Here is an 18,010-nt window from a genome sequence, read left to right as displayed (position 1 = left end):
AGATGGAAGCCCAAACCAACATGATGAAAGCCATTAATGAAGCATCACACATTGTTTTGGCAAAGATGGCAAAAGAATCAAATATCTTCATGGCAGACATGTCATCCTAGATCCATTGGTGAGGGCATCACGCGAGGTGTACCATGAATGCATCGGCAAGGAGGTGATGGCTGCCCAAGCATCAACGACATTGATGGCCATGGCGGCTGAAACACCACCGATGGTCGTGGAGGACCCGCCGATGACCGTGGAGGCGCGGGTGATCGATGAGCCGGATGTGATGGAGGTTCCCACACCGTTCACATCATTCATTTAATCTATTTAGCCATGAAACCCAAGTTGTTTTGGTAGCCGGACTATAATGGCTATTTGGTGGCTAGATGTTGGCCAGCCTAGACTTTGAATTTCTATCCCTATTTATGAGTTTCAATTTATTTTGGGCCAAAATTTCAATTGGGGCTAGGCTATTGGGAACGTTGATGTGGGGAACCCCTCCCTATACTTAGGGAGCAGTTGCCAGCGGCCCCAATATCACAGTGTCGGCGCCTATTTGGGATGCACCGGTGAAGATGTTCTAAGTCGATCCACGTAGGACACCTTTCATCAAGGGATATGTGCACTATAGGCTTTTCTATAATTTGTTATCTTCTCAAGGTTGTAACTGCAATAAGACTAGTTTGTCTCTCCTTTGTATTGTGGATTGTAGCGGCCGACCTTGACGTCATGGTCGCGGGCGAACTTCTTCCAGTCAGTGTGGAGGTACATCTTTTCTTCCTCGTCGAATAAGACCTCCACGGTCCATCGGCAGAAGCCGCAGCCTGCTTCCCGCAGGGTTACTTCGGCCGGCTCCCGGCCGACAAGAAATTCAACGAACTTGTTCTCACTGAAAGGGTCATGTTGATGAGGACGACGAACTCGAAGTACTTGTTGTGGGGGAAGTCCTCTTCCTCTGGCGACATCGAGCGTGCAACACGACCGCCCTGCCACGGCCGCAGCTGCCACGACCACGACCACGACCACGACCAGTTGAACCTGCCATGGAGCGTGGAGAAAGTCGGGTGGCGACGCCTAGGGTTGTGGATGTGTGGTGCTAGGGCTGCGTGCGAGGGGAGATGAGCGAGCACCCCGTCTTATATGGCGGAGGCAGGCAAGGGGGCGGTGGCGCGCATGAACGTAGGCACACATGACAAGGCACGACGATACGTCTCATTGCGTGGAAATTAATTTGCGTTCGCCCGAGGTAGGCGACGGGTGCGCGGTAACCCTGTATGGCTGACGAGGCTAGCATGCCACTTGCGATGCGGATTTTCGTTATGTCTGGCGTCCCCGCAGCGTCTCCTATGTAGCGGGGACGAACTCGGAGCGTCGGACATTCTATTGGACCGTGCCAGATAAAAAAAAGGCATTAGGGCACGTGGCTGGAGGAGGTCAAACATTGGACGCGCCACAAATCTCTTTGGGGACGTGGCTGAAGGTGGTCTAAATTCTTCTAATTCCGGAGAATATGTTAAATTTTAGAATTTTAGAAATATACATAGTTTACTATACTTAAATCCATAGCTTTTTTGTGTAGCTAAGAATATAAAGAGTTTATGATAATAGAGATTTTCACCTTATTTTTATAATTTTCTAAAACATGTAAAACACGAGTTCTATTTTTAAAAAAAATGAAAATCACTAGATCTCGGAGCCAGAAATTTTTCTCAAAAGAAGGGGAAAGAGAGCTATGAAATGACCCATGCCTGCCAACTGCCATTACTGCCCCTGCGCGCCAAGCAATCTATCAACCGGCATGGAGCTACCGCGTCCACGGTCAAATCAATTGAAGAGCGACTGAGCGAGCTACGCGTAGGGCATTTAATCCATTGCACAGGGCAGTTATGACATCTGGAGGCCAAATGGTATAGGGATCCCTGGACGAACCGCGGCTCACTCTCACACCCGTGCGTGCTGCTGTTTCTCCCCCGCACGAGCGTCGCCTTGTTCTTCCGTCCCAGACCTGCATCCTTCCGCCATAGCAGCGCGCGCCTGGTTCATCTTTGCTGGTAAGGGATGAGGTAGCTAGCCTTTGCTTGCTTACCTTGATGTTCTGCTGTTCACTCTGCTCTCTCCGCTTCTCTTCTCCAAACTCAGCAAGGTAGCGTATCCTTTTCCATAGATGGGTATCAGTGGAGGTGCTGGTGATGCACAGTATCCGCCCGTGTTATTTAGTTTCCGTTGCTGTAAAGTAACCCGAGCACGAGCAGATTGTTTCCAAAAAAATGTAGGTTAGCACTGGATCGAACAACTTCTTGGACTGTGAGCGTCGATTTGAGGCTGTGGAATAACATCACTATATGGCCTGGGTGAAAGTTTGCGCTTTTCTTTTTCGCTGACTGGCGATTCTGCTAAAACAAAGTCGACATAGTTATTTGGGAATTTGAGCAAAGGTAGTAGATGTATGCACGTAATTAAGGTGACCATTTTAGGTGCTGGTATGGGTGTACGGAATGCCTGCGCCCTTTACGATTTCGTTTCCGTTCCAGTTCAGCATTTCGTTGCGCATGTATCTAACGAAACTAGATTTGCTGAAGGACGAAACAATCTGTCTCCAAAACAGATTGCTTGATTTGTGCCTTTTCTTTTTTTTGTATGTAGAAGTCTCATTTGGTCTTATGGAAGAGGGCAAGACTATGATGTGCCCTGTGACAGATGCAGATACAACATTAGATATTTAGATGCGTGTACACAGATTTTGCATTACAAATAAGCACACATTTGGTCTCACCTTTAAATGCACAATGCAGAAAAACACTATATGTATGTATCTACACAATTATTAGGTGTGCAAAATGTCAATTCACTTATGGACATACATAAGTAACATGTGGTTTCTTTCTTGTTTTTCTTCATCAGAAAGGGTCAAGGTGTTTCATGCATCTAAATCTTATCTTGCCAAAATACAATTTATCGCAGGACACTATGTCCAGCCTCTCCACTGATACGCTCCAAAGCACCATTACTGAAGACGATGCTGCTTCCTCATATGTAAGTTCATTTAATTAGCTACCTCCAGATTCGCTTGTATACTTATCGTATTGGTATTAGTTTACTATACGCTCGGCTTCTTTCGGAATACTATTTCTCACCAAATAGCCTCAACCATATATAGTGGGTTTGCGGCAATGGTCGTGCACAACCTGCCTCAGAACCAGACCTACTAAAAACATTTAAATGCCTGGTAATGGTTTGGCTGCTTTTCCATCACCTCACCTATCAATCTAAGTCCCGGAGAGGTGCCTTTCAAATGTGCATTGCTTGAATCTCTTGGCAGGTATACTTTGTGCAAAACATTGCAAAAAAAAACTAGCACACTATTTAATAATATATGCACTTGAGGCCATTAACCCTCAAGGTCTCCTATGATTCAAAGGAATTTCATAATATTTTTGGAGGATTTATATACTAATGATTTTTTCCTCCATAGGTCATTTGATTCTTACGAATTTTTCCTACATAGGTTGTTTCATTCGTAGGATTGCATCCAAAGGGAATAATCCTAAGGCTCCTTGTCCATTCTATTTTGGAGGAAAATATCCATCCACTTAAAAGCTCTTGCTACAATTCCTTTGTTTATCATTTTGTATAAAAAACCCAGTCCTGATTCCTGAAGTTCTCTAATCTTGTCGCATTCAAGAGGGCATGCCTCTTCAATGTTCCATTTTTCCTATTCCTGCACTTTGAGTATCATGTGAATCAAAGATGCCCTAGACAGCGTTTCAAGTGTGTTCACCTTCTTGCCACGTAGGCTTGTAGCTGTTACAGGAAAACTGTAGAGACAGATATTCATGTTAGTTTTGGTCGTAGGATTATCTTTTCATGCAGACAATTGTCTCAATTAGCCATCCGCACATGCTTCATGTAAAAGCTGATAATGATTTTTGCATTTTTGCTGGTTATTATTCAGTTGGTGTGTGTTCTTCATTTTGATGGCGCTTCAAAAGGGAATCCAGGAAAAGCTGGTGCTGGAGCTGTACTTATGACTGAAGACAGGATAGTGGTATAGACACCTTTCAGAGTTTATCATTTACAGCTTGCACATCTATAATCTATTATTTTGATTTCATGTTCTGACATATCATTGAAGATATCTCGACTTCGTGAGGGTCTTGGTATTGCTACCAATAATGTTGCTGAGTACGGGGGCCTGATCTTAGGACTGAAATATGCTATTAGGCATGGATTCAAGAGAATCAAAGTATACGGTGACTCTCAACTAGTTTGTTATCAGGTATGTTTTTACCTTGTTTGTAGGCAATCAAGTTACTCTATTTTATGGTTGTCTTGCAGCTGTGCATTTTCATGGTCATCCAAGTCACAAATTCACGCTGCTAAACAAAACAGAAACGGACATCTCCAATAGAAGTTATACAGATCTTGGTTTTCTTTGGGTGTCGTTCTACACAAGTAATTCTATATAGGAAATACCAAGCGGACACTCCTGAGATGTCTGTAGCAGTTCTCCTTTTGTAGCTCATATTCTGAAACTTGTTTTTATTCTTGAGCATCGTTTTGCATTTTCTTAGATAATATTGATGCACAACTAACAATAGCAAACATTTACGATCCTTCTGAATCAAACTATGGGCAAAGAGCCAAAGAACGATGATGCCAAGAGGATTTCTTTTTCTTGACAGCCTTCTCCTATATCACACAGGTGCAAGGAACATGGACAAGTCGAAACCAGAAAATGACGGAACTGTGCAATGAAGTGAGAGGACTACAAGCAAATTTCGTTTCTTTTGAGATGAATCACGTGGGTCGGGTATCATAGTTTCACCCCTTTCATACCTTTCTTCCATAGATTTGTAGTCGTGCATAGTGAGGCAACATTAGTATCTTGAGTCCTGGTTCAGTGCATCCTTTTTATCATGCGAGGCAAATTTAGTGCATAGTAGTATCTTTACCATTTGTGGTGTATATTTGCTTGAGCAAGCTTTGAACCTAAGTCGTCCTGCTCAACTCAAGACCCTTACAGCATTAGTTATAGCTAATTTCAGACATCAACGTTTTCAGTTCTGCTGATCTTTTTGTCTTCTGCTAAATGCAAGGAATGGAATGCGGAAGCGAACCGCGAGGCTGAGATAGCTGCTACCACTCTTGCAGGTATGAGCCTGCTCTTTTCCTCCTATTTTCGTGTTCTTACGTCCTAACCACAGGCAAATTGTATCACTGGCATGGTCTCCGAGGAGCGTGGTGAAGGCTTCTAAGCTCTAACATCAGCCTTCGTTTCCTATGTCTCGGAGGAGCGTGTGCTGCTGCCTATCTGATAACTCCAGTTTCCTGGCCTTAATGGGCTGTTCTGTGTGTTGCTGGCTAGACAGAGAATGCTTCTGTATCCTCTTTGATTCGTGGTAGCGTACCAGCATCACTCTTTTAGTAAGATATCATGTACTAGCAGTTATGGACTTAAGCTTGGGCAGTTGGACTTGGTGTACCTTAAGTTTAGTTTGCTTATTTGCTTTGTTGCCCTCTTTGATTAACAGTGGGACGTAAAGGGAATGCAATCATTTCTTGGTATAAGTTGATCACTGGATGGCAGATTACCATCAAATATCTTATCACTACGGGAACAACCTGCTGCGCCGACGCCCCCGCACCGTCGGCACAGTACATTGCACCGTCGGCGCAGGCTCTGCCAACGGTGACCATCGGCGTAGCCTCATCAGCACAGCTGGCGTCGGGGCCTGCGCAGGCACCGTCGGCGTAGCAGGTCACCGTCGGCACAGGCGTACGCCGACGGCTGGACGGTGGCCGTCGGCCGCCCCACCGTCGGCACAACCAACTCGCCGTCACGCCGCCTGCCGTCAACGTGCCCAGCTGTGCTGATGGTGACACCGTCGGCACAGTCGCTCACATTTTTTCCCCAGAAACGGCGCGAACCTACCACTTTTCAAACTGGAAAAGTTTGCGCGCGCTGGGCCAGCTGCCGATGGTGTCACCGTCGTCACAGACCTGCCATTTGGCATAGTTAAGGGTCTGTGCCAACGGTTTTTTCAGAATTTTGCCATTTGGGCTCAATTAACTCAGAAAATCACAAATAATTCACAGAAAATAACATTGAATGTTCCAGTAACATATATAGCACAAATATATCACCATAGAGCACAAAAATATCACCATATGGCACCAAATCCCACAAATAGCACAAATATAGCATACAAGACCATCGTACATACACGGGGGTCCACTACAAAGATGGAATGTGTCATCATGTAACTAGTACAATGTAGCAACTATGATGGTCTAGCACCCGGAGGGTAAAACTCATGCTCACGCAGCTCGTCGGAGTTGAAGCGAGGGAAAGTTGTTTCGATGGTGCTCGGGGAGGTAGAACCACGACGGGAGCCACCGGAAGTAGAACCATGCCGAGGGAGGCCAGAAGCACCAGGAGAACAGCGACCCGGGTGCACCGGTGTACCATTCCCGGATTCTCCCAATCCCTACATGTTTGAGGGAGTTAGCAACTTAGCCATGTAACACCAAGTTAGCAACATAGCCAAGTTAGCAACTTACCGGGGTCAACTGACGCTGACGCTTGTACATGCAATAGAACTCCTCCTTCGATGGGAACACTGGCGTCGGCCCCGGATGAGGTGGCTCTGGCTGTGTTTCCTCTCGCACTCCAGTCATCATAAACCGAGTCAAAGTCTGCAAGAAAGGAGAGAGATATGTCAGGTTCAAACAAGGGGACTTATGATGTTTTACAACCATAGAGATTGAAACTTACCGCCATCTGGTTGCTCGACCAGTGGAAGTATGTATCTTTCACAAGGTCATGCTCCTTAACCTTCTCGAGATACTCCTCATAAGTTGCTGCATAGGCCTCCTCGAGATGAGCCTACAATTTCAGAAATAATGCGGCTCATCAACATAGCCATTCAGGAACAAGAGTCAAAACAGAGGATGAAAATGTGGATGACATACATTTACCTCTGCCCGAGAACGGCATGTAGTCCGCGAGGAGGTACCGTAGCTGCCAGAGGGGAGGGTAGCCTTGATCTGCGTGAAGTTCCTCTCAGGCTTGAAACCCCCAGCAAGGCAGGCAGGACGGCCATGCAGCTGGCCGGACCCCGCCAGCATCATCGCCACCTCATCGATCGGCTCTCTCATAGGGTCCTCCACCTCTGGATGGAGCTTGGCGTACTCCTCGCAGTATTTTTCCTTGTTCTCTTTGGCCTTGCCGAAGTACTTGGCAGGCGCGGGCCGAGGCTCGTTCGGACCGGGCGTCACCAGCTTCATGTGCTCCCACGCTTCCATCGTTATTGTGGGCCCCCCGGTGGGCATATGCCTCCGAGGGAGTTCCCCCTATACATCCAGAATCTGCCTAAGTGTAGGAACCCCATGTCCGAGAAGCCGGACACACCTAGGGGGGGGGGGGGTAGCCTTGGTTATAAAACCATCTCAAATCACTTTTGTGCATGCCATGTGGACACACACAAGTTTTGGGGCCATTCACCCCATCCGAGGCTCGATTTCTGACGAAACCCTAGTTCTGTTGACCGCGCGGTCTACCCCTTTGACTGCATCCCATCGGGGGTCCCCCGGTGGGCATATACCTCCATTTGAGCTAGGTTAGGTCATAGTTACATGTGGTAACAAGGATCATCCCATATGATCTCAAGTTTCTCTCCGGTTCACCTCCGAGGGAGTTCCCCCTATACATCCAGAATCTGCGTAAGTGTAGGAACCCCATGTCCGAGAAGCCGGACACACCTGGGGGTAGCCTAGGATATAAAGCCATCTCAAATCACTCTCCGATCCTCGATTTCTAGGAAAACCCTAGACCGGGGTCCCGGCGGGGGATCTATACCGCCCTTATACATATATAGGTTTCCCGCAAAGGGGTTCGCCAAAATAGAAGTGAGAAGAAATAAACAAATAAAATGATTAGGATTAACAATTATATGAGTAATAATTATCTTTGTATTAAAAAATGTAAAAATAAAAAGGTGCATCAGTTGCTGTGCCGACGGCCATGGTTGTGCCGTGGGTAGCCGTCGGCACAACAGGAGAGGGGGCCCAGCAGTCAGTTGTTGTGCCGACGGCCGTGGTTGCGCCGTGGGCTACCGTCGGCACAGCATAGACGGCGCTGTGACAGCCTAACGGCTGGGACCGCCTGTCAGTTCGTGTGCCGACGGTGGCCTTCAGGCTACACCTAGTTGTGCCGACGGCCTTATCTGCGCCGAGGGTGACCGTCGGTCTGCTGTGCGGTGTGCCGACGGCCGTGCTGTGCCGACGGTGAGTTCCATCGCCGGTAGCTGGAGGTGCCAACGGCCCCGACATTTGGCCGTCGTCACATCGGCTGGCCGTCGGCACAGGCTGTCTCTCCCGTAGTGTATGTTCCCCACTTCTGCAAGCAGTTCTCGGAGCTGAAGTTGACTGTGTTCGTGATTAAAATTATAAGTAGTACCAACATTTTGGTCATGATCAACCTTTTTGTTTTTGTTTGGATTAATGTTAGCTACTAGGTCTGCCAACATTTTCCAGAGAATACATAAATTAGATGCACAACACTGCGTGAACAGAGGTCAAAACCTTTGGAATTCTCGATCAGTGTAAAGACAATACTTGACAACAATCAACGGGAAAACGAATTTATATTCTAGATAGATATATTTCTGCAAAGGAAGTTTAACAATGAAATACAGTCCTCTCCATTTCACGCTGAGCACCAGAATGAAAATGAAGTGAAGCGGAAACATGACAAAAGCATAAATTGCCTAAAAAGCAGACCTACGGCTTAGGGCATGGGCAAGACTTGACCCGAGCTGCTGCAGTGGGAATCTCACTCTGACACACGCAGCACCGAAGGAATCCACAAGTGCAAAGCCGTGTCCATATCTTGGCGAGAATAGATTGAAGAAGACACTGTAGAAGAAATCATCCCTTGCTTGTGAGATAAGGGTGGCTACACTGGCAGGTGTGAGATGAACATGTACGAGTTGCTGCTGCTCCACTAAACACAAACCTCTCTCCGGCTTGCGCTGCTGTGCTAGGTCGCCACCTTCCAGTACGCACCTTCACTCACTGCCTTGAGTGGGCTCTGGGAAAGAAAGATGCATCAGCTGCAGCGATAAATCAATTTGGAGTCTAGTTGCCAGCCAAATAAGTTGTGTTCAACCTATTAGACGAGGGTGCGGCAGAGAAGAAGGTAAAGTACCAGATGCAGATCATGTTCTACTTCCTTTTTATCCTTCTCTTACAATTTACTGTCATGTTTCTTTCATGGACTCATCTCGCTCTATCTTTTTCAGTCAGATAATTTCAAGTGTTCAGGACATGCAGCTTCATTCAGAGGAGAAAACTGTGAACAGTTAAAGGTAGCGTCTAGAGAGCACATACTAAGTTGTAGATGGATGATGAAACTCTAGTTATATACTCCTGTACGAAAATTTCATTTGATCCGATCTTTTAGACCTTATTTGGTACTAGTGTTTTAGTGGGGATTAGTGGGGCTAATACTCTAGAGTATTGAGTGAATCTCTGCTGTCATCCAATCCCCACAAAACCCCATCCCCAATCCACTAGGTAGGGGTGGAGTATTGGAGATTGAAAAAAATAGACTAAAATTTGGAGAAAAGTGGGAATAAGTGGGGATTAAACTCGCTCATACTCTAGCACCAAACATACATTTACAAAAGTGGGAATTTGAAGTTTGGAGTGGATTATTCCCGCTAATCCCCGCTAAAACTCTAGTAACAAACAAGCCCTTAGCGTTTTGAGTTGCTCTCAAGGAAATCAACTGCAAACACGGCTAAATCATTGTTTACTTGTGCTTCAGAATCCAAAATCGAGGAGAAGCAGTTGATTTGAAACTATGCTTCGTTAAAAATAGCTTGGTTCGTCTGCACTATGCCATCCGGTCACATGTGCAATCAGTTACATTACTGCTTGCCTATTCTGCAAAAAGCTTTGTGCTATACTGGACAAAACAAATGACTGAAGCAGTCAAGTTAAGAAATTAACTCAAGTAAACCTGCATCTGTTTTGAATATTTGTAGGCATCTTCAACGCTAATTTAAACTGTTGCCAACTTCCGCAGGGCTTAACTACTTTTATTATGGTTTTGGAAGATTGTTGCATTAGGTAACTCAAATTGCTGTTTGCCTCACATGATCCATAAAAACTGTGAAGTAGTATTATTTCGAGCCAAGAAAATCTATCATTATAACCTAGACTAGATACTTTTGCTTATCTAGCACATTAATTTGCTGTGGTCAATTTGAGAAAATTTCACTTGTGTCCAGGACAGCAATGGCCAACGGGGACCAAGACAATTTGAGCCAGTCAAAATAATTAGTAGAAATCTTGTGTGAAAGAAAAGTATGACCAGAATACGGGAAGAGCAGAAAGAGTAGAATGCCAGTATAATTAAGGATCACTGCATAAACTCAAGCGGAGCAGAAGAAGTACAAGCAAAAATGAATCGGAAGCTTTATAGCACGGAGGAAAAACATCACGGGTGAAGAAGGAATAATATATTCAACTCAGGAGGGTAACCAAGCGAACTAAAACTAGTGGAAATGAAAGCAAAGAAATGGATGCCCTACCTGCCATCGCCATCAGCTATACAGAATCGACAGACACTGAACTGGAGATTGGATAAATTATGTACCTGCGGGAAGTGCCAAGTGTTAAGAGCAAATTCAAACTATGGACCAGCGCAAGTTATAGACTCATCAGCTTTAGACAGTGCAATAGTGGCCGAACAAATGATGAAACTAAGACGATGGGACGAACTAACAAGAACAGCCCGAAAAAAGAGGAAAGCACAAATTCAACTCAAGAGGATCAGAAAATGTGCTAGAACCAACAGCAGTGAAAAAAGCAAAGACAATAATTCCAATGCCAGTAAGATATGGAACTTTGGGGGGCCAACATGTATCTGCCAACACTGCCATGCACTTATGTGGCATGGAGAAAGAATACAATCTTATGGAATTAGAAAGCCAACCTTCGGAATATGCTGCAAGCGAGGAGAGGTTACCTTGCCACCTCTAAAAGAACCGCCGCCATACCTTACGAGTTTATTGGCAAGAGACGGAGGAAGAAGATCAACAAACTACCGAAAGAACATTAGGTCTTACAACTCCATGTTTGCATTCACATCAATGGGGGGAACTTTAGATAAAAAAATAAACAAAGGGTGTGGACCTTATGTTTTCCGACTGAATGGCCAGAACCGTCACCAGATAGGAACCCTGCTACCTGAAGAAGGAAATAAGCCTCGTTTCCAGCAGTTGTATATCTATGATACGAAGAACGAGATCAAGAATAGGGTAGAGGCATCAAGATCTGGTGAAAGTAATGCCTCACTAGACGAAACAATTGTCAGTGGCCTACTAACCATGCTTGACGAGAATAACACACTCGCACAATCATTCCGGATGGCAAGAGATAGATTTAAAGATGATGACTACAACAATTTCACTCTATGTTTACTTGGCAACAGGGATCAAGATGGGAGGCAAGACAACATGCCATCAACATCAGAAGTTGCTGCGTTGATAGTGAAAGATCCAACCCAAAAACATTATGGGCGTGACATTGTTCTTGAGTACAAAGATATGAAACCTAAAAGGATATCAGAAATCCATCCAAAATTCATGGCCATGCAATATCCGTTGCTCTTCCCATATGGAGAAGATGGTTTTAGACTTGGAATCAAATACAATAAAAAGAAAGGTGCAAGTAACAAGGAGTACATCACCATGCTGGAATACTACGCATATCGCCTCCAACAGCGCCCAGGCCAGTCCATGTTGCTGCTATCGTGTGGAAATCTATCAATGCAATTTGTGGTAGATATATATACATGCATCGAACAGTGTAGGCTCAAATGGATTAGAAGAAATCAAGGGAATTTAAGAACGGAACTTTATGATGGACTACAGGATGCATTCAGAAAAGGAGACACGCGAACGGACCAAGTAGGGAGGAGAATAGTACTCCCAGCAAGTTTTACAGGAAGTCCTCGACACAAAGAGCAGAACTACCAAGATGCGATGGCAATATGCCGTTGGGCTGGACCTCCTGACTTGTTTGTAACATTCACATGCAACCCTAATTGGCCAGAGATTCAGTTGATGCTAGATGACGCCGGGAACCAGAAACCAGCAGAACGCTCTGATATTGCAGTTCGAGTGTTCATGATAAAACTGAAGGAGCTAATGGATGATATTAAAGGAAAACAACATTTTGGAAAGACTAAAGCAAGTAAGTATTGATAAATCGTCATTTATCAGTAATAGATGCTTGCACTTCTTATCACCGGTCATTTACTAACACATTGAAAAACTACAGTTATTTTCAAAATAGAATTCCAGAAGAGAGGACTTCCACATGCCCATATACTAATATTCCTTGACGAGAAAGAGAAAGGAAAGTGTCTCATGCCTGCACAAACTGATGAAATTATATGCGCTGAAATCCCGGACAAGGATAAAGATCCAGAAACATATGAAGCTGTCAAGAATTTTATGATGCACGGACCATGTGGAGAGGCAAACCCAAAGTCCCCCTGCATGGAAAAACATAAGTGCACTAAGAACTTTCCAAAAGGATTCTTTGATGAGACGACCGTTGATCAAGACAACTTCCCAATATACAGGAGACGAGATGATGGCCGACAAATAGATAAGGGAGGAGTCAAACTGAACAATGGATTTGTTGTACCATACAACAAAGATCTCTTGGTAAAATTCCAAGCACACATAAATGTAGAGTGCTGTAACCAATATAGGTCAATCAAATACCTTTATAAGGATATAAATGAAGGAGATGACCAAGCAACAGCACTGGTTGAAGAAAGAGACCAAACAAAAAATAACGATGAGATTAAAATGTACCTAAGATGCAGATACATAACAGCAACTGAAGCATGCTGGCGAATATTCAAGTTCCCTCTACAGTACCAGGAACCATCTGTTGAGAGGCTATTGTTCCACCAGGAGAACAAGCAACAAGTAATTTTTCCTGACTCAACAAACCTAGATGAAATAATACAGCGCCCAAGATCAGGTGTCACTATGTTTACCGAGTGGATGGAGACAAACAAAAAACATGAAGATGCGAGAGAATTAACTTACTTGGAGTTTCCTACAAAATGGACATGGTATGAGAAAACAAAGAAGTGGACAAGGCGAAGGGGAGGAAGGAAAATTGGTAGAATCTACAATGCTCATCCTGCAAGTGGTGAAAGGTACTATCTTAGAGTTCTCCTCAATACTGTGAAGGGTTGCAAGACATTTGAAGACATCAGGACTGTCAATGGAATCGTGCACTCATCATACAAATCAGCATGCCATGCATTAGGATTTCTGAAGGATGACAATGAGTGGATTGAGTGCATCAAGGAAGCATCGAGTTGGGCATCTGGAGTGCAACTACGCCAATTGTTTGCAACTATTCTGTGCTACTGTGAGGTTACGGACCCAAGAATATTATGGGAATCCAACTGGGAGGCACTCTCTAAAGACGTACAGCATACATCAAGCTGGAGCATAAACTTTCCAATCCCGTTCACTCCTTCCCACAATAGAGAATGCACTTTAGTAGAAATTGAAAAGCAAATGGGAGAAGCTGGAAAATCATTAAAGGAATACCCTGGAATAGAGCTACCTAATAGGCCCAAGTTGAATGGAATTGAGAACAAGCTTATAAATGAAGAGCTGGACTATGATAAAGACAAGTTGAAGGCTGAGCATGTGCAAATAATCAACACTCTAAATATAGATCAGAAGAAAGCCTTCGATGCAATAGTAGAATCGGCGGAACAATCATTAGGGAGAATAATATTTGTGGATGGCTATGGTGGGACAGGTAAGACATACCTATGGAGAGCTATCACAACAAGGCTAAGATCGGAGGGGAAAATTGTACTTGCAGTTGCATCTTGTGGCATCGCAGCGCTTCTGCTTCAAGGAGGTAGAACAGCACACTCAGCATTCAATATTCCAATCAATCTAACAGATGAATCTACATGCTACATCAAACAAGGTTCACACATGGCTGATCTATTAATGAAGACGTCAGTAATACTGTGGGACGAAGCTCCAATGGCAAACAAAAAATGCTTTGAGGCACTTGACAAGAGCCTAAGAGATGTGCTCAGGTTCACAAATGAGAATAGTTGCAACAAGCCCTTTGGCGGCATGACAGTTGTTCTAGGAGGGGACTTCAGACAAATCCTCCCTATTGTGCCAAGAGGACGAAGGGAGCAAACTATAAGTGCGTCAATAAAATGTTCATACCTCTGGCAACATTTTGAGGTATTCAATCTGACAGAAAATATGCGACTCAATTCTCTGACCAATGATCAAGCGGAGCAGCAGAAGACTGCAGAATTTGCAGACTGGATACTACAAATCGGCAATGGAGACACAATTTTATTAGATGAAAAGGAGTACGTAAGTATCCCCAGTGACCTGCTGCTACAAAACGGAGATGACTCGAAAACAAAAATCATAGAAAGTACCTATCCTGACCTGCAAGACAACCTGTACACACAGAAATTCCTAGAAGAAAGGGCGATATTGTGTCCGTTAAACGAGAGTGTCAATGAGATCAATGAGTATATTATGGGTCAAATCCAAGGTGACATGGTGACGTACCTGAGTTGTGACAGTGTGAGCAAATCAATGTCTTACAGCCATGAGATTGAATTATTGTACACTACAGAGTTTTTAAACAGCTTAAAGCACTCAGGATTTCCTAACCACCAACTTAAGCTCAAGGTGGGTCTTCCAGTGATGCTTCTTAGCAACATCAACCAAAGTGCAGGGCTATGCAACGGTACTAGAATGACAATCACAAAGCTCGGAGAAAAAGTCATCGAAGCGCAGATCATAACTGGAGCACACATCGGTGACAAGGTATGCATACCACAGATCATCATGTCACCGTTCGAGCCTAAATGGCCATTCGTGCTAAAAAGAAAGCAATACCCTCTGTCTGTGTGCTTCGCGATGACAATCAACAAGAGCCAGGGACAATCTTTGAACAAGGTCGGCCTCTACTTGCCCAGGCAAGTTTTCGCCCATGGGCAGCTCTATGTAGCAGTATCCAGAGTAACGAACAGGCATGGCCTGAAGATCCTGATCGCCGACGACGAAGAACATGCAAGCAAAGGATTGGCGAAAAACATTGTGTACAAGGAGATCTTATAAAATAGCTTCCTAGCAGTTTAGTACTGTTCTATGTATGTACTCAGTAGTAAATAAAGTTATGTCAAATTTGCTGCTGTTCCGGCCATTAATAAGCTAGTGTCTAGAATACTGTTGCAGCGCATCTGATGCCGAGACTCTCAACTGAGAATTTGTGCTTTGGTTAATTTCTTGTATCATCTATATTTGCTCAGATTAATTCTGCCTTCTCCTCACTCCGACTAAATTACGGCAACTAATCGAGGCTGCGTCCAAGTGCGCACAAATCGAGGCTAAAATGTCATGTTGGAGCAAAGTAGGGTGGTGGTTCTTGTAGAATTTGGGAGGAACGGTCGTACCCCTCTAGGGAGACCGGGTATGTGTTTATATGAACGGGAATAGCCCCGTAGGCATGTAGAAGGAGAAATACGTATTGGGGTAGAGTACTACTCTATACCCAATACGTATAGTACAACAGCTCCGTCTCCAGGATTTGGGAGCCCGGGTGCGACTTAGACAAAACGAGGCTGTATTGTTTTTTTCAAACTCACAACTAGTATCTAAATCATGCATTTCGGAATATGCTATCATGTGCAATGTTTAAATATATATCATGTATTTGATTTAAAAGAGCATTTATAGCACTAAAATAATAAATGAACCTCATACTGTACTTAAAAGCATCATCCGGCTGATGTTTCTTGAAATAAAATCTTTCAACCATATCTTTATAACTCATCTTCATTCAACATTAGCAACTGGAGTTTAATTTCAGAATTTATTTGAGACTTTCGAGACTCATATTCTGCATCTAATCTCTGTCTTTTCTTCTTCCTTTCAGATAGACACTTTGTTCTTGTCATTATTTACCCTGTTTCACAAAGTAATAAATTAACAAAATAATTTAACATGACTACTTTTAGATAGGTCCACGAGTTGCAGACAGCAGCCTTGCGGCGATAAGGTATCTCACCTTGATTGCTTGTGATTTGAGATCTTGGCGCGTGCCTGGTGTCTAATGAACCAGATCCGATGGACAGCGGGCAGGCTCGAACGGCCAAGGGGCACGCCGGCAAGGACCAGCAGATCGGACACGCCGGCAAGGACCAGCAGATCGGACACGCCGGCGCGGGTGCGCGACACTCGCCAGGATGGGCGGAACGGGAAACGATCGTGGAGCTAAGGCATTTCCAGCGGCGCGACGCAAACGGTCGCTGTGACTGGAAATGCGTCTGGCATCACCTCCAGCGAGGTGACGCAAAGTGACCGGACCGTCCGCGGAGACGCAAACCTGGCCCAAATATGCGCCTTGGATGCGTCTCCGCGGACGCGGAAAGTGTCTGCTCGCGTCTGGCGGACGTTTCGTCGCGCTTCGCTGGCGGCGACTGCTGCTGAGCCGACGTCTTCTCAAACGCGCCGGCCTGCGTGCCCGCATCGCTTCGGCAGCCTGCGCCACGTTAATGGCGATGCCTCGGCTGCCGAGCGGCCGCAGCCCACCTCCGCCAACCACGTTAATGGCGACGCCACGCGTCCCGCGGCCACCGCATGCCTCCGGCCTATATAAAGGGGGCGCGCGTTCTTCTTCCTCATCCACTCCTCCAAAGAAACCCTAGCCGCCACAAAGCTCGACCGTAGCGCCGCCTAGGTGTTCCTGCGACGCAGCCAGGCCCGCGAGGAAGTCCATGACCGGTCCTGGTGGCCGGCGAGGCGGTCGAGGCTGCGGCCCTAGGCGCCCCCGTGGCCAGGGCAGGGGCCGCCGTGGTGGAGCAGCTACGGCCCCACGCTCGCCGTCGCCTGCGCCCTCCTCGTCCTGGCAGGAGGAGCGCTGCTTCGAGTTCCTCCTTCGCATCGACGACGACCCACTCGGCATCAAGCGGCTCCCGGACAAGTTCGCAGAGTTCGTCGATGGCATCGAGCCGGCGCATTTGCAGCTACGGGAGGCCAGCTGCAACTTCTGCCGCTGGACCGTGGAGGTCTTGTTCGACGGGCAGGGCAAGATGTACCTGCACACGGGGTGGGACAAGTTCGCCCGCGACCTCGAGCTCGAGCGCGGCTGCCAGCTCACCTTCCTCTACGAGGGTGATGGCGAGATGATCGTCAAGGTGTTCGACGACACGGCGTGCCGCAGGCACTACCACACCGGCGAATCCGGTTCGGATACCGATAGCTAGAACTTAGAGTGTTCTTTCTTTGCAGCGAATCTGGCTATGGGCCAGACGAAGCCAGTAGTGGAGGTGGATTTTCCAGTTTGGGTGACAACACAACTGGTTCAAACTATGTATTAGTGTTGACTGCCAAAACCCACCGGCGGGCAGCGGCCTGTCAACACAGTGTAGAGCCGGGAAGAGCCTAGAGCTGCGGCTGGCTGAGACCCCTCCGAGCGACGGCCCGCAATGCTCTTCTGGTCACACGCGGCGATGCGAAGTGCAAGGGCGTGCCACCTGACCTATACCTGGTCTGGAAGGTGATGGGGATGCCTCGCTTAGTTCCTGCATGGCATACACGTAAACATTAAATAAGAGCCTCGATCGGCTCTCAGGTTATCCTGTGAATCGGCTCAAAGAGCCGATCCACCCATGATTCGTACGGGGTGCACGAATACTTGGTGATCCTGCTTGATCAAGATAAAGCTAATGAGATCTACGACGATTTAGGGTTTTCACCGCATAATCGGATCATCCTACTCCAGGTTGGGCCTCGCGGCCACGCACGGTGCTCGTAAGCCGATCCTAAACAAGGCCAAAAAACCAACATGGCGTTGATCCTCGGAACATCCTGTTTAGGACTTGCGAACGCCACCCTACGTGCCGCTGGATCCTCCCCCC

General features: G+C 46.0%; 2 protein-coding genes across 4 annotated transcripts; both read left to right on the top strand.

Moving 5' to 3' along the window:
• The first annotated feature begins 1,851 nt into the window (after positions 1-1,851).
• On the top strand, positions 1,852-5,516 carry LOC127299325 (uncharacterized). Of its 3 annotated transcripts, XM_051329276.2 has the most exons (7): positions 1,853-2,045; positions 2,896-3,027; positions 3,947-4,039; positions 4,127-4,270; positions 4,697-4,804; positions 5,091-5,145; positions 5,212-5,516. In XM_051329276.2, the coding sequence occupies exons 2-7, from the start codon at positions 2,914-2,916 to the stop codon at positions 5,247-5,249; spliced, it is 552 nt and encodes a 183-aa protein (XP_051185236.1). In that variant the 5' UTR covers positions 1,853-2,045; positions 2,896-2,913; the 3' UTR covers positions 5,250-5,516. The 3 variants fall into 3 exon arrangements, with proteins under 3 accessions (XP_051185228.1, XP_051185236.1, XP_051185245.1); XM_051329268.2 differs by having other exon boundaries at positions 1,852-2,045; positions 5,091-5,516; XM_051329285.2 differs by having other exon boundaries at positions 1,856-2,045; positions 2,956-3,027; positions 5,091-5,516.
• A 5,049-nt stretch (positions 5,517-10,565) lies between these two features.
• LOC127299304 (uncharacterized) lies at positions 10,566-15,275 on the top strand. The gene is made up of 2 exons (XM_051329248.2): positions 10,566-12,258; positions 12,346-15,275. The coding sequence occupies exons 1-2, from the start codon at positions 10,566-10,568 to the stop codon at positions 15,207-15,209; spliced, it is 4,557 nt and encodes a 1,518-aa protein (XP_051185208.1). The 3' UTR covers positions 15,210-15,275.
• The last annotated feature ends 2,735 nt before the right edge of the window (positions 15,276-18,010 follow it).

This window comes from Lolium perenne, chromosome 1 (assembly GCF_019359855.2).
Source record: "Lolium perenne isolate Kyuss_39 chromosome 1, Kyuss_2.0, whole genome shotgun sequence".
NCBI classification, from domain to species: Eukaryota; Viridiplantae; Streptophyta; class Magnoliopsida; order Poales; family Poaceae; genus Lolium; species Lolium perenne.
Note: the sequence above shows the minus strand (reverse complement) of the source record. Positions and strands in the feature narration are given on the sequence as shown.

Excerpts from the sequence above, each read along its gene's own strand:
- LOC127299325 (XM_051329268.2), top strand. The coding sequence starts at position 2,914 with ATGCATCTAAATCTTATCTTGCCAAAATACAATTTATCGCAGGACACT. Across the intron at positions 4,271-4,696 it reads CTCAACTAGTTTGTTATCAG|GTGCAAGGAACATGGACAAG; the intron begins GTATGTTTTTAC and ends TATATCACACAG. Across the intron at positions 4,805-5,090 it reads AGATGAATCACGTGGGTCGG|GAATGGAATGCGGAAGCGAA; the intron begins GTATCATAGTTT and ends GCTAAATGCAAG.
- LOC127299304 (XM_051329248.2), top strand. The coding sequence starts at position 10,566 with ATGAAAGCAAAGAAATGGATGCCCTACCTGCCATCGCCATCAGCTATA. Across the intron at positions 12,259-12,345 it reads TTTTGGAAAGACTAAAGCAA|TTATTTTCAAAATAGAATTC; the intron begins GTAAGTATTGAT and ends GAAAAACTACAG.